This window comes from Palaemon carinicauda, chromosome 1 (genome assembly GCF_036898095.1).
Source record: "Palaemon carinicauda isolate YSFRI2023 chromosome 1, ASM3689809v2, whole genome shotgun sequence".
NCBI lineage: Eukaryota > Metazoa > Arthropoda > Malacostraca > Decapoda > Palaemonidae > Palaemon > Palaemon carinicauda.
This window is the reverse complement of record NC_090725.1, coordinates 134,449,458-134,465,076: the sequence shown is the minus strand read 5'-3', so window position 1 is coordinate 134,465,076 and position 15,619 is coordinate 134,449,458. Positions and strand designations below refer to the sequence as shown.

The window sequence follows — 15,619 nt, the reverse complement described above, 5'->3', positions numbered from 1 at the left end:
CCCAGCATTAGCATTTTCATAGCTTTCTCGATTGCTTCCAACTCCCTTATTATATTGCCACAGTATCTCACATAAGGTTCCTCAGCCTTATCTTTTACAATACATTTGCCACACATTCTTCTTTATCTTGACTCCCTCCTTTCCAGTTGTGATATTCCAGCAATTCCTCAGTTATTTTTCTAGAAAAAATCCCTTCTCTTTCCTCTTAAGAGGCCAAATTTCTGTCTTATATAGTGCAGGCTAATGATTGTCTTATAAATATTAATTTTGAGTCTTTAAAGTCTCCTTACAAACTGTTGATATGGCAAAATACTGCCACATAAGATATTTTTGAAGCTTTACCTCCCATAGTAGAACCAAATTAGCAGTCTTCAAATTAATTAAGTATAACTCCCAGAGTTTATACTAACGGATCCTTAAACATTACTGTTATGATGAAACATTGTCATGAAAATATTGCTTGAAATATCTTTAAGACTTTTCGAAGCCCAGAAAATGCGGCTTATAAAATATTATCTACAGTCTAGTATGGTAAAGTTACCATACACAGTCAAATTAATATGTTGGTCTAATTTCCATTTCCATTATTTGAAGAATTGACTTCGAGCCTCAGATTGGAATTGAAGAAATAAGAAATTGGGGGGAATAGGACCCTGAAAGAAACTAAGAAACGAATTATGGAAAAAGATAGAGGAAACTATTGAAGAGAAGAAGAAAGGGGAGACAAAAATAAGGTTCATAGAAGGAAATGACCCACAGCCTTGTATCAGAGAAATGGACCTGGATAAGACAATCCTTGCAATGAAGGCAAGATTAATTATGCACAATCTAAAACCAAATTTCAAGGGAAGATACACAGATGGTGTGTGGCCTATGCAAAGATGAAGATACCAAAGTACACTTATTTTCATGGCCAAAATTAGGACAGTTGATAAAACTAGATATAAGCGTAGATATGTTGCGAAATCCGAGCAGGGATCTGGTTGCATACATAAGAAGGGCAATGCGTATGAAAGGAGAGTTTAAAAAGTCCAAACTGACCACAATAGGTTGCCAAAACTGATGATAGCAAAGGTTTTATCCTAGCTGATTTCAAGGTAGAATGAGATAAACGTAAAGATTAAGAATTTAATTTCTAATCTAATTATATTACAGGTAAATTAAGTATGTACAGCCTAATCACAATAATAAATATAAACTTAGAAGCTTTGCACCTGGTATCTATAATGCGATAAAATGCCCACAAACTTATTTTGTGGAGGGAGCAATTATTAGGAACCAGAAACCAGAAACAATTGATATCAGAATCTTTAAAATCCGAAGAGTAAACTCAGAGAAGAATGAATGACGTCACAATACGTCATCTGTCACTTTTCAAGGCTCAGTTCAATTGGTTGAATGTAAAGGAAAATCTGTCGAAAATTGTTTAGCACCTTAAATGGAGTAGAATTAGGTTGTTACTCTTCGGCATTGCATTACTCCTTTGGATGTAACAATGATTAAGTAAGTATGTTGAGTTGATAAATGCAATACTCATTACTATTAAGTCTTACTTGTTATAGTCCAAAACCTCATATCTTTAAGAATTACTGTCACTATTTGGTAAATATAGATTCCTGCACCGTTTCTTATAACTACTGTGAAATATGGTTATTTAGACGCTTTTTTATGATTTTTTAACATTTATAAGATCCATTGGTGTCGGATTTTAATAGTTTTTTGGGAGTTGGGGTGTTAATGCCATATGAATGTTGATAATGATTTTTTGGGGAAATTCATAGTTTTTGAGTTATGGTGGTAGACTACCATAACTGGAAAGCCATGACTTTGCCATAGGTATTGTCATCAATTACATTCGAAACACCTTAGAATATAGTGAACTTGTCTAATTGTGTTAATATATAGATGAACTTTTTAAAACTGTTTCCACCAATCATCGTAATAAATAAGGTTTCAATAATTAAAACCGAGTTACAGCAAGGAAACACTGTCCTTTAACCTCCTTAGTCAAAACACTGGAGCTTTGTTTGCCATGACTTCCGGATGCAGAGAAAATGGGGTTTTCATCCTATTTTTATTGGAGGAGTCGTGTTGTGTTCATTGTATTACAAATAACTCATTATTTAAGTGAGCGGGGTGAATGTAGTTTGTTGGGACAGGGTAAGATAAGAGTACGGCAGTCTAAGGATACGGCTCCTAGGTTAGGTTAGGTGGAGAACATTAGGTTAGGTAAAGTAAGGTAAGGTTAGGTTAGGTAGGAAACATTCAGTTAAGTGATGTTCTTGTGTCTGTTAAATGTGGTTTTTCACTCTGTCCCAACAAACTACAAAGGCTCCCTCATATGTTCTGGCAAGCAGACTTTGTTTCGCTACGAGCGGCATCCCCGTGGACAAGTATTTTGGTGTTAATTATCATTTATAGTACAAACTTGAAGGGGCGAGTTCTAGCTTTACGATCCAGCTTCTGTTTGAACAAGGATTTGGCTTCCATTTCCAATGAACAGACTAAATATATCAAACACAGTTTCTACCCTAACCTTTTATTATTTACATGATCAATAAAATAAGAGCTATGATTATATCTCATATTCCAATATTGCAAATAAATAACAAAGAAGTTTGAAAAAAAAGAATTTTCAATATTAAACTTACCCGATAATCATGTAGCTGTCAACTCCGTTGCCCGACAGAATTCTATGGAGGGATACGCCAGCTATCACAATACTAGAAGGGGGTGTACTTACCAGCGCCACCTGTGGCCAGGTACTCAATCATTTGTTGTTGACACCTCCTCAATTATTCCTCTGTCGTGCTTCCGGCTAGACGTTCTGGGATACGCTTATGGTCTTCGAGTTTATTCATGGATATTTGGTGAAGTATTCTCTTAGATTAACGGCTGTCGCTTTACTGGAATCCTTTTTATATTAGCTAGATAGCTTTTATATAATACTGGTTAACGGTTAATGAATTTTTGCTTGTTTTTGGATCACCCTTTGGCTAACTCTTTGAAACAAGATGTCTGACGTTTCGCAAGCCCCCTCCCATAGACGATGTAGGTCTTGCAATAGGCGTATTCCGAAGGCCTCGGTAGATCCTCACACCGCTTGTTCTGACTGTAGGGACAGGCCCTGTCTATTAGAAAATCGATGTGAGGAGTGCGCCGGACTTTCGGAATTGGAATTTGTCCGTCTTTTAAAATATTCATCTAAGTTAGAGAGAGGTAGAGTTAGGAGAAGTTCTTCTCACTCTTCTATGTTTTCCTCACCTCATGATCCCCTACCTTTTCCTACCCCTGTAGTGGCTACCCCCGAACCTACTGTGTGCCCTCCGCCTGATATGTCAGTTGTTTTGCGTGCTATTCAGGCTTTAGGAGATAAAGTAGAATCAGTGGTAAGTGACCATAAGTCTCTGATGGCCGAGGTTAAAGAACTGAAGGTCAAGAGTGCAGTGGGTGGATATAGTGCCAGTGCTGTGACGAGTGCTAGTGTCGGTGCAGTGCCAAGTGCTAGTGGTGCCAGTGTGGTGCGTGAGGATTTTTCTGTGCGAGCCAGTCGTCCTCCCAGTCCGGGACCTCTTGCAAGCTCCCATGCCCAGGGGAGAAGCAATGTCGAAGGGCTTAAGGGTTCGACAGGCCTTGTTAGGCGCACAGAATTATCCTCGGTGGTTGCGGGCGTGTCTTCCTTAGACCGTCACTCCCACCTGCAGACGATTGAGCCCGTCTTCTCGTCCGCTGATCAACATGCAGGGAAGAAACGTTGGTCTCAGGTCTCGAGACCGCTTAAACGTAGAGTTCAGTCAGCGAGTGCTCAGCCAGGTTGCAGTCATTGGCTCAGCTCTGACTCGCCTCAGTCATCGGTCGACTGTACTCCGCCCAAGAGGAGTAAGGTTCTGCCTATACAGAGCCCGACTGTGACTTTACCTCAGTCTGTTATCGTTTCTGCCGACCCCAAGTGGACCCTGCTTCAGTCCATGCAAGCTCAGCTTTCGGACTTGATGCGTGAGTGTCGGGCTGAGAGTGTTGCACCTCCTCCTCCGCCTACACTCCCTCCACCTGTTCTCGCTCCGCCTGTGCTCGCCCAGCCTGCACCTGCTCCGCCTGGTCGCAGCACCATCTGCCAGGCGTACGATGTTGAGCCACTTTCGGAGTTTGCTGTTCCCAGTGTTGTTCAGCCTCAGCCTTCTTTAAGGCAACCCTTGCTTTGGGATCAGGAGAGTTATTCCACTCTTCCTCCGCCTCCCCTTGCTGCTCCACCAGTGGTGCAACTCTCGGTTGGGGTACAACAACCTCTCCCCCCCGTGAGTCTGTCTGCTCAACCATCGCTGCAGCGAGCTCAACCCTCCTCTAGGCAAGCTCCTCTACACCCTGGACTTGCGCCTCAGGAGCCTCAGCTTGCGAGAACTTTACCTTGTTCTGCGCAGCCTCAACCTCTTCATGCTCCACTCATCTCACAGGAACAGGAACGGACTACTCCGCCTCCGTCCTCCGCTCAGCTTGTGCAATCCTTGGGTTCAACTCTTGCTAGGAGTCAACCTCCTTCACCCATGCGCCTGCCTTCTGCTTCGTCTGTTGTTCAGCCTATGCAGTCTGAGCCTCAAGTTTTCCCTCAGGATGAGGAAACCTCTGTTATTGTTCCTACCCGTTCTGACTCTGCGGTTCAGCATTCTGGTCCTATTGCTTCGCTACCCTCTGCTGATGAAGTGTCGGATGATGAGGAGGCACACCTTGATCCCTCATCAGACGTGGAAGAGTCTAAGCTTTCTCCATTGTCTATTGATTTTCGAAAGGTCTTGGCTCTACTCAGGGAGATTTACCCAGACCACTTCGTCTCTGCTATTCCCCGCTCTCCTCCATCTGAGTTTTCGCTGGGCGTACAACAAGCTAAGTCCAACTATACTAAGCTTGTCCTAGCTAGATCCTCCAAGAGGGCTTTAAGGATCTTAGGGGAGTGGCTTCAGTCTAAACAACACCTTGGCAAGACTTCCTTCATATTCCCTCCAACGAAGCTCGCTTCGAAAGGTTGCGTTTGGTATGCCACAGGGGAAGCACCAGGCTTGGGAGTACCTGCCTCTGCCCAGGCTGACTTCTCAAGTCTGGTGGACTCGCCTCGGAGGACTGCGATGAGACGCTCGAAGGTTTGTTGGACCTTCTCAGACCTGGATCATCTTCTGAAAGGGTTGTTCAGAGCTTTCGAAATGTTCAACTTTCTCGACTGGTGCCTGGGAGCCCTCAGCAAGAAAACCTCTCCTGCGGACAAAGATTCTGCCATGCTAATTATGTCCTGCATGGATAAGGCCATCAGAGATGGATCGGGTGAGCTAGCGTCGTTATTTGTATCAGGGGTGTTGAAGAAAAGGGAACAACTGTGTACCTTTCTCTCCGCCAGCATTACACCGTGCCAACGGTCACAACTCCTTTTTGCTCCACTCTCAAAGTTCCTCTTTCCCGAGGAGCTAGTTAAGGACTTGTCGGCTGCCCTGATACAGAAGGACACGCACGATCTTGTAGCCTCATCGGCTCGTAAGTCTAAGGTTACCACCTCTGTCCCCAAGACTTATCGCTCCCCAGTGGCTGATACCCCGGCTACGAGGTTCATACCGCCCTTTCGTGGTAGAGCCCCCAGCCGAGGAAGCTCCCGTCCAGACTCTCACAGGAGCAAGTCTAGGAAAGGACCCAGGACATCTAAGGGAAAGAACTGACTCTCAGATTCTCCAGACAACAGTAGGAGCCAGACTCAAAATCTTCTGGCGAGCCTGGGAGAAGAGAGGTGCAGACGCACAGTCTGTCAGTTGGCTGAGGTACGGTTACAGGATTCCATTCTGCCTCAAACCACCTCTGACCACATCGCCCATCAACCTCTCTCCCAACTACAAAGAAGAGGACAAGAGGCTAGCATTGCAACAGGAGGTGTCGCTACTTGTGCAGAAGAAGGCAGTGGTTATAGTCCGGGACCATCAATCCCCGGGCTTCTACAACCGTCTCTTTCTTGTGGCCAAGAAGACAGGAGGTTGGAGACCGGTGCTGGACGTCAGCTCTCTCAACGAGTATGTCACCAAGCAGACGTTCACAATGGAGACGACCAAGTCGGTCTTAGCAGCGGTCAGACAGGAGGACTGGATGGTCTCGTTGGACTTGAAAGATGCATACTTTCACGTTCCCATTCATCCAGACTCCCAACCTTTCCTGAGATTCGTTTTCGGAAAGGTTGTCTATCAGTTCCAAGCCCTGTGTTTTGGCCTAAGCACAGCTCCTATGGTCTTTACTCATCTGATGAGGAATGTAGCGAAATTCCTGCACTTATCGAACATCAGAGCCTCCCTCTACCTAGACGACTGGCTGTTGAGAGCCTCCACGAGTCGTCGTTGTCTGGAGAACCTCTCTTGGACTTTAGATCTAATCAGAGACCTAGGTCTATTAGTCAATATAGAGAAATCTCAACTCATTCCCTCCCAATCCATTGTGTACCTGGGAATGGAGATTCAGAGTCGGGATTTTCGGGCTTTTCCATCGGCCCCCAGGATAAACCAAGCCCTAGAGTGCATCATGAGCATGCTGAAGAGGAGCAATTGCTCAGTGAGACAGTGGATGAGTCTCACAGGGACCCTCTCATCACTGGCCCTGTTTGTCGAGCTAGGGAGACTCCACCTCCGCCCTCTTCAATTCCATCTTGCGGCTCATTGGGACAAGGGCTCGACTCTAGAAGCAGTCTCTATCCCTATCAACCAAGAGATGAAGACCACTCTCCTGTGGTGGAAGCACAATCTCCTTCTCAAGGAGGGTCTATCATTGGCCATCCAGACCCCCCATCTTCATCTCTTCTCGGATGCATCGGACTCGGGCTGGGGTGCGACCTTGGACGGACGGGAATGCTCAGGAGTATGGAACAAGGAACAAGGATTACTCCACATCAACTGCAAGGAACTGTTAGCAGTTCATCTTGCCCTGTTGAACTTCAAGTCCCTCCTGCTAGGCAAAGTGGTGGAGGTGAATTCAGACAACACCACAGCCTTGGCTTACATCTCCAAGCAAGGAGGGACCCATTCGAGGAGCCTTTACGAGATCGCAAGGGACCTCCTCATTTGGTCAAGAGGTCTAAACCTCACACTGGTCACGAGGTTCATCCAAGGCGATATGAATGTTTCAGCGGATCGCCTCAGCAGAAGGAATCAGGTCATTCCCACGGAATGGACCCTCCACAAGAGTGTGTGCAACAGACTTTGGACCTTGTGGGGTCAACCTACCATAGATCTGTTTGCCACCTCCATCACCAAGAGACTTCCGCTTTATTGTTCCCCTGTTCCAGACCCTGCAGCGGTTCATGTGGATGCTTTTCTTCTGAACTGGTCCCATCTCGACCTGTACGCATTCCCTCCGTTCAAGATTATAAACAAAGTTCTGCAGAAATTCGTCTCGCACGAAGGGACACGGCTGACGCTGGTTGCTCCCCTTTGGCCTGCAAGAGAATGGTACACAGAGGTACTTCAATGGCTAGTCGACTTCCCCAGGACTCTACCTCTAAGAGTGGACCTTCTACGTCAACCACACGTAGACAGGTTGCACCCAAACCTCCACGCTCTTCGACTGACTGCCTTCAGACTGTCGAAAGATTCGCTAGAGCTAGAGGCTTTTCGAAGGAGGCAGCCAGTGCGATTGCCAGAGCTAGAAGAATTTCCACTCGTAGAGTCTACCAGTCTAAGTGGGAGGTCTTCCGAAGCTGGTGTAGAGCCAATTCAATATCCTCTACCAATACCTCTGTGATCCAAATAGCTGACTTCCTTCTTCATCTTAGGAATGAGAGATCCCTTTCAACACCTACGATTAAGGGATATAGGAGCATGTTGGCCTCAGTTCTCCGCCACAGGGGTTTGGACCTGTCTTCCAACAAGGACCTTCAAGACATTCTCAGGTCTTTTGAGACGTCTAAAGAACGTCGTCTTTCCACTCCAGGCTGGAATCTAGACGTGGTCTTAAGGTTCCTTATGACATCTAGGTTCGAACCTCTCCAGTCAGCTTCCTTCAAGGATCTTACCCTCAAGACTGCTTTTCTCGTTTGCCTTGCAACAGCTAAGAGAGTCAGTGAGGTTCATGCCTTCAGCAAGAACATTGGTTTCACAACCGAATCTGCTACATGTTCTTTTCAGCTTGGATTCCTAGCAAAGAACGAGCTTCCTTCACGTCCTTGGCCTAGATCGTTCGAAATACCTAGCCTCTCCAACATGGTAGGTAACGAACTAGAGAGAGTTCTTTGCCCTGTCAGAGCTCTCAAATATTATCTGAAGAGGTCTAAACCTATTCGAGGACAGTCAGAAGCCTTATGGTGTGCCATCAAGAAACCCTCGAGACCCATGTCCAAGAATGGGCTTTCGTACTATATAAGGCTTCTGATCAGAGAAGCACATTCTCACTTAAAGGAGGAAGACCTTGCATTGCTGAAGGTAAGGACCCACGAAGTAAGAGCTGTAGCTACTTCGTTGGCCTTTAATAAAAACCGTTCTCTGCAGAGCATTATGGATGCAACCTATTGGAGGAGCAAGTCAGTGTTTGCATCATTTTATCTGAAAGATGTCCAGTCTCTTTACGAGAACTGCTACACCCTGGGACCATTCGTAGCAGCGAGTGCAGTAGTAGGTGAGGGCTCAGCCACTACATTCCCTTAATCCCATAACCTTTTTAACCTTTCTCTTGAATACTTTTATTGTTGTTTTTATGGTTGTTACGGTAGGCTAAGAAGCCTTCCGCATCCTTGGATTTGGCGGGTGGTCTATTCATTCTTGAGAAGCGCCTGGGTTAAAGGTTTGGTAGAGGTCCTTTAGTAGGGTTGCAACCCCTTGTACTTTGGCACCTTTGGGTTGATTCAGCCTCCAAGAGGAACGCTGCGCTCAGTAAGGAAGACGAACTTTAAATAAAAGGCAGAGTAACGGTTCTATTCGACTTCCTTACCAGGTACTTATTATTTCATTGTTATTTGAGATAACTGTTATATGAAATATGGGATACTTAGCTATCCTTTAATCATGTACACTGGTTTTCACCCACCTCCCTGGGTGTGAATCAGCTACATGATTATCGGGTAAGTTTAATATTGAAAAATGTTATTTTTATTAATAAAATAAATTTTTGAATATACTTACCCGATAATCATGATTTAATCGACCCTCCCTTTCCTCCCCAGAGAGAACCAGTGGACCGAGGAATAATTGAGGAGGTGTCAACAACAAATGATTGAGTACCTGGCCACAGGTGGCGCTGGTAAGTACACCCCCTTCTAGTATTGTGATAGCTGGCGTATCCCTCCATAGAATTCTGTCGGGCAACGGAGTTGACAGCTACATGATTATCGGGTAAGTATATTCAAAAATTTATTTTATTAATAAAAATAACATGTTTGAAAAATAAAACGCTTGGCCCTTTATTCTGTTCAAACAGGTAACTTAAGGCAGAAGCACCACCTATCAGTGGTTTTCTGAACTACCGGGTGGAAAAAGACTCCTATATGTGCTATGACGACAAAAGAAGCAAAACTGGTATATTTTATTAAAATCTGTTACTTCATTAATAGATATTTCCACCAGTAGTATATGGGATTCAAAATAGTGTATGTGCAAAGATCTATTCAATTATGCATGTTGCAATGTCCAGCTGATATTGCACCATTTTATAATTGAACCGAAATAAATAGTGTAAAGTTACGTAAAGGGATATAAAATTAGGATATTACTAGTCAATAATCGTCAGAAAGTGATGGGTAGTACACGTGCGATGGACATAGGCGATTTACAGCATGGGTAATAATGTGAGTTGACAATACCGAACGTTATTGGTCCTTGATCTTGGCTACAGTTCTGATGGGTTTTGCTCTACTGTGGCTCATTGCACATGCAAAATTAATATTTCATCACTGTTCCTATGTTCTGGCAAGTGGTATATGTTGAGCTGCGCTCGAAAGCTTTGTGTGTAGTTATTCCAGGAATCTTTTTTTCTTTCACATGAGCAACAATAGCTATATGGGTACTGCCTGGAAAACTTCTTAATAAGAAAACTACATACATTGACCTCCTTTACTTTCTCTCACACTTTCTGTGCCCCTTTATGCTATTCAGCTGAACTGCTTTAAAAGATGCCTGAAAAAACACAATGCATGCATGTTTGGACCAAAGTTATATAAAGACCCAACTATTTACATACCAGGATTAAGTGTTGATGCTTGGGACGCATCCAAATGTACAATTATTACTAATTTTATATTTATAATTAAGGCTAGGTGAGGAACCTGTCATTATAATATTTGTGTTGATAAAGCCTGGGCCACCTTATAGATCCGAAAAATTACCTCGGGGCACAAATTCCTGTTTGCTCATAAAAAATTTCGAATAGTAGTACTTTGTTCGCTTTCCATCATGTTGGGTCAGTATGGAGCTGCATTTGTGTATTTTAAAGCAATTACCTTCAAGTTTTTCTTTTGGTATAAGAAAGGTTTTTTTTCTTTTCTCTACCCAAATACAAACCAGCATCCTTTAATAGGAGTATGATTTTTATGGAAGCTGGAAAAATGGCTGTTAAAACTATTAACAAGGTGGTAGTACAGTAGTTGCTGGCATGTGGCAATTAAGTCCTGCTCACCCGACAGGCCACTAAACACTCATTTGGATTTTGGCTGCAGCACAGTACAGATTTACTTCTCTGTTATCTCAATAACTGCTGTACATGAACTGTATTAGCAATCTTTCCTGCTTTTACTTAAATGATTGTTTGCTCTTACGTGAAATATAAACCATCATCATTTAAAAGGATTTTCTCCATTGCTATTTGGGTACGACCAGAATTAAGGAAGTTGCGGGATTCTGGTAACATTGTATTGTTGCTGGCATGCCACCCACATAGATTATGAGCGGGTGGGTCAGCGTGACTTGCACCACCTTACTCCTGATTGCTGTTCCAATCAGATGTTACTTCAACTGCTGTCTATGTTGCACTTTGCTTTGTGCTTTTTCTTTACTCTGTTTATTTGTGATTATAAGTGTTTCTCAAGGGAATATGAGAACCTGTCCTGGTCTTCAAGGTAGTCTTTGTGGCATCTTCATGAGCCGAATGGAGGTAGATTCCCATCCTTTGTCTCCCGTGTTTTATGGTAAGGGATGTTCCTTTACCTCTACATGTGAATTTTGTAGGGATTGGCTACCCTCTCAGTGGGAGAAATACTATAGTTATTGGAAGAAGGCGGCTAAGAGGGATCACTCCCCTTCTCTGCTGAAAGCAAGAAACGGAAGCCATCCATCCTGACCTTTCTCTTTCAGATCTATCCTTATTGGAGTTTCCAGTAAATCCAATACCCCAGGGAGAAGGCCATTTTGTGTATGATTTTGTTGTTGTGTTATCATCTGTTATGATTAATGAACCAGATGTCTTACATAGGGATTTAGATCCTTTGTTAAAGCTCTTTTACAACCAGAGCAAGAGACATTACAAATTATGTTGGTCTCTCCATCTAATATGAAACTTAACAGATCATTTCCCCCCACAAAAATTATTAACTTTGGAGATTGTATTTTTGTTTCAAATTTTACAATATAGGGAGTTTTTTCCTCCACGATGGAAGAACACTTCCTGCAAAAATTTTAAAAGCATCACCTAAATTTACTAAGCAAACACCACACTGAAAGGTGGACAGATCAGCCTATTTCAGCAGGTACAAAAGCAGCTTTGTTAGGAGCTTACTATTCTATTCGCACTCACAATGATTCTGACCTTCCTTTAACTCTTAGAGGTCCAAAAGGTAAGTCTTTCCCTCAAAAGAAAGCAACCAGCTTCTCTGCAAGTAAGACCACTTTTTCAGATTTTTCAGGTAAAGTTCACCAGGATATACAGACCTGGACTTTTATCATCATAGTGCAGGTGTTTTGTTACCTCTGCACCCACAGGCTCACAGACGAGTCCCATGTTCGGGTTTAGGTACAGGCAAGCATATTCTTTATATGCATCAGTTAGGGAATGTGCAAACATATTTGCACACCTACTGACGCTCTGCTCCGCCATCCCACCTCGCTTCTAAGCGAGATACAAGGTTTTCCATCCTTTATGAAGCTAACCTATACCCTTTGAGATCCATCTAGAAAGGGAAATACCATGTTAAATACTGCTGTTTGTTGTCTCTATATCAGATAAAGTAGCTATGGGCAATTGTAAGCCAAAGCCCAGATAAGCACAGAGTTTTGAGAGGAAACGATCAGTGGAATCATACCTGCCATATCCTTGTGTCACACCGACCATGGATTTTCAAGATGGTTCTTTACATAAGAGACATAGGTAAGACTCCCCACCTTATTATATGACAGAGAGGAGGAGGTCAGACTCCCTGCCATATTATTCGTCAAAGAGATACAGCATAGACGTTCTCGGTGGGATTCATCAGATCGATCCTTTTTTTCCCTACAGGTCATTAGCTCAGAGAATTACAGGAAACCGTCTCTCCCTTCTAGCTCACAATATGCCCATAACTCTCTCCTTCAATTTGATCAGAATTCTCCTTGTTCCGGGCCGGTTGCTTCATCTCGTTCTTCAGGAACTAGATGAGAAAGGAAAGATATTTCAGGTAGAGTGAAGAATTCAAGACCTATCCAAATACAAGAACCAAGTACTCCTGTAGTACATGAGAGTGCTAGAGATCCCGATCAGACTACGATTATGATTAAGGACTCCTGAGTAAATTACAGAGACAGCAGTGGATGTTTCTGGGGGTTCTCCCCCCCTCAGAAGTCCAACAACAGGTCCTGGAGAGGCCTTCCACTTTTTGTAAAATTATGGACTTGATTTGGCGTATATGTGCGCTTGGTTAACCGCCAAGTTTTTAACTTTCAAGTAGGCATTGTACTATGAACAAGATTTTCCAGATCGTTTGAGTATGTGCTCCAACTTTGATGTACCATCGTCAAATCAGGTAAAAGACACTAGAATTGCTGAATAAAGTGTCTAATTCAGAGAATTCACTGAGGTCGAGTCAATCCTCAAAAATGCCTCCCCCTACTTTATCAAGGCAAAGAAAATTTGTGAACTCAGGGGCATACCCTACTTGGACTCCAAGAACATGGGGTGAAAAACTTCCACATTTTCCATCCTTATTTTCAGCTCCTGAGCTGTGGAATGCAGAATTTGTAGTCGCGGCAGCCTTCCAAGTATACCCCTGGCTAAACCACTGATCAGGAGCCGTATCATTTTTAACCATTTTAGAGGCCCTTAGTGATGCTGAGGTTAGAAAACAGTATGAAGCATTGTTACTTACGTTCTTCTCCAGATAGCTTCCATTTGTGGTACCTGCATCCATAAGAGAAGAGATGCAGTACTTGCCAAATGTACTTAACAAATGACACAGAGGGATGCTCTTTACATAAGAAACTCCAACATTATAGACCTTCCTACACTTCCTCTGCGGAAGTAACAGTAGTGGTGGAAAAGTGAGAGAAAACCAGCCAGTCTTCTTTCTTAATAAGGGCTGCAGTTTCACGTTTTCAAACTCCTCGCCAAGCCCCCAGACCATCTCCTCTCTAACAGGTACCACAGCCCAATAATAATTCCTCCTTTAAGAGATAGCTCCCTTTTATTGCAGAGGATATCCTTTTAACTGTTAGGCAAGGCCTGTCCCCTAACTTAGCTATGGTGGAGGGACGCCTGCAAAGATGTTGGACGAAGTGGCAGTTCGTCGAGGTGGATGCCTGATCAGTAGAAGTACTTTATCCCATTATGAGCTAGTGCCCTCCACTAACTCAGACTCTGATTCTGTTGCTTTATATGAAGGGATCCCAGAAAGACCTCTTACTGGAGAAAGAGGTGTTTAAAATGCTATAGAGGATATCTTAGACCAGTAGTTCCCAAACTTTTCACTACCAAGGACCCCTTTTATTTCAATTATTTTTTCCCCGGACCCCAGGGATTGACAGGTCTGTCAACTTATTAACATGATCCTTTAATAAACTAGCAACAAACTGCTCTAATTAGAAAACTAGAATAATTTCTGCAGAAAGACATATATACCGTAAATGAAAACAATGGGAAAATATATGAAAAAATACAGAACAACAGAGATACTACCGCTAGAGAATTATGGGGTCCTTTGACTAGCCAGAGAGTACTACATTTGATCCTTCTCTCTGGTTACGGTTAATTTTCCTATTGCCTACACGTAGACCGAATAGTCTGGCCTATTCTTTATACAGGTTCTCCTTTGTCCTCATACACCTGAGTTGGGTAGTGCCATAGCCTCTACCATGGTCTTCCACTATCTTGGGTTAGTTCTCTTGCTTGAGGGGACGCTCAGGCGCACTATTCTAACTAATTTCTCTGTTCCAACACGGAGTACTTACCTCGAACTACTTTCTTAGGAGGATCTGGGATCTCCTTAATCACCGACCAAGAATTTTGCGTAGTTCCCCCTCTCTCCGTTACCTTGTCGGGGCGCTCCGGGGCGAAAGGATACTCACCCCGGGCGACCCCGGGTCAGCGCGTGAGGCTGCGCTTGTTAGCTTGTCCCTTTTGTTCTTGTGTCGCTTGTGTGGTCGCTTTTCACCATGGAATCCCAGCGTCGCTGTCCCAGGCCCCAAGCTGGTAAGTCTTGCGGAGCATGGCTCTCGGGGCCCGAGGTCGACCCGCACACCTTGTGCTCCTCATGTTGGGGGAATAAGTGTTCCTCGACCTCCACGTGCCCTGAGTGCGAGTTTTGGCCGGAGCTGCAATGGACCTTGTTCGCTAAAAAGAAAAAGAAGGCATCCAAGAGATCTCTGAAGAAGACGGGCCTTGCTTCGCCACTAACGTCGGCCTCAGCCCAGTCAGAGAGAGGTTCTCCTTCACCTTCCCCTACCCAGAGTAGGGGACGAGGTAAGTCCGTTTCGGGGAAACGGCCCATTGCCGTTCCCCGTGAGTCTGATGTCGGGGAATCTGTTGATAAGAGGCCTTTGCAGACGAGTGGGGGGTCTGCTAGTGTAGCGGAAGTGTGTTTAGTGGACGAAGGCCTGGTGCCCGCAGGACCCGTCTTAGGTGAAGACCCGGTGTGGGGGAAGCCCGAATCAGTGCCTACCCCCATGCCCGAGCAGTGTTTTTCAGGTTCAGCGGGTTCCGGGGGTGGTCAGAACAAAGAAAGGTGACCCACGTGCGCGTCGGACCCCGACTCCATCGTGTGGACAACACCTAGGACTCCCTTCAGGTCCCCCATGAGGCAGGAGGAGGAATTCGACGGGTGGTTCGCCTCTCGACCCGTCATCCGCTCACCCCCGGCGCCATCAGCTACGCTTCCGCCGGACTTCATGGAGCCCTCGACCCCAATTTCCAGACCAAGGACCCCCTAGAAGCTTGTAATCAAAACGGACGACTCGGCAAGCTCGTATTCTTCGGACAACTACTCTTCCTACAGTTCCTAGCCATCAGACAGTTCCAGTGGACGGGACTCCAGGAGGAAGAGGAAGCGTTCCAGGAGGAGGAGACCAAGCTCCCACGTCAGCCTGGCCAAGAAGAGGTCGAAGTCCTCGAGGAGGAGGTACAGGAAGAAGTCTTCATCGAGGAAGAGGTTTATCACCGTATTCCGACACCATTGGGAATCTAGCAAGAAGGTTGCCGCTCCAGTGCCTGCCTCGGTGGC

At 44.6% G+C, this 15,619-nt stretch overlaps 1 protein-coding gene across 1 annotated transcript in view; it reads left to right on the top strand.

Moving 5' to 3' along the window:
* The first annotated feature begins 1,346 nt into the window (after positions 1 to 1,346).
* LOC137651769 (uncharacterized) overlaps positions 1,347 to 15,619 on the top strand; it is a 314,564-nt gene continuing 300,291 nt past the window's right edge. The window contains exon 1 of the mRNA XM_068384993.1: positions 1,347 to 1,503. Within this exon, the coding sequence (XP_068241094.1) occupies positions 1,496 to 1,503 (8 nt within the window). The 5' untranslated portion in view covers positions 1,347 to 1,495. The remainder of the gene's footprint in view (positions 1,504 to 15,619) is intronic.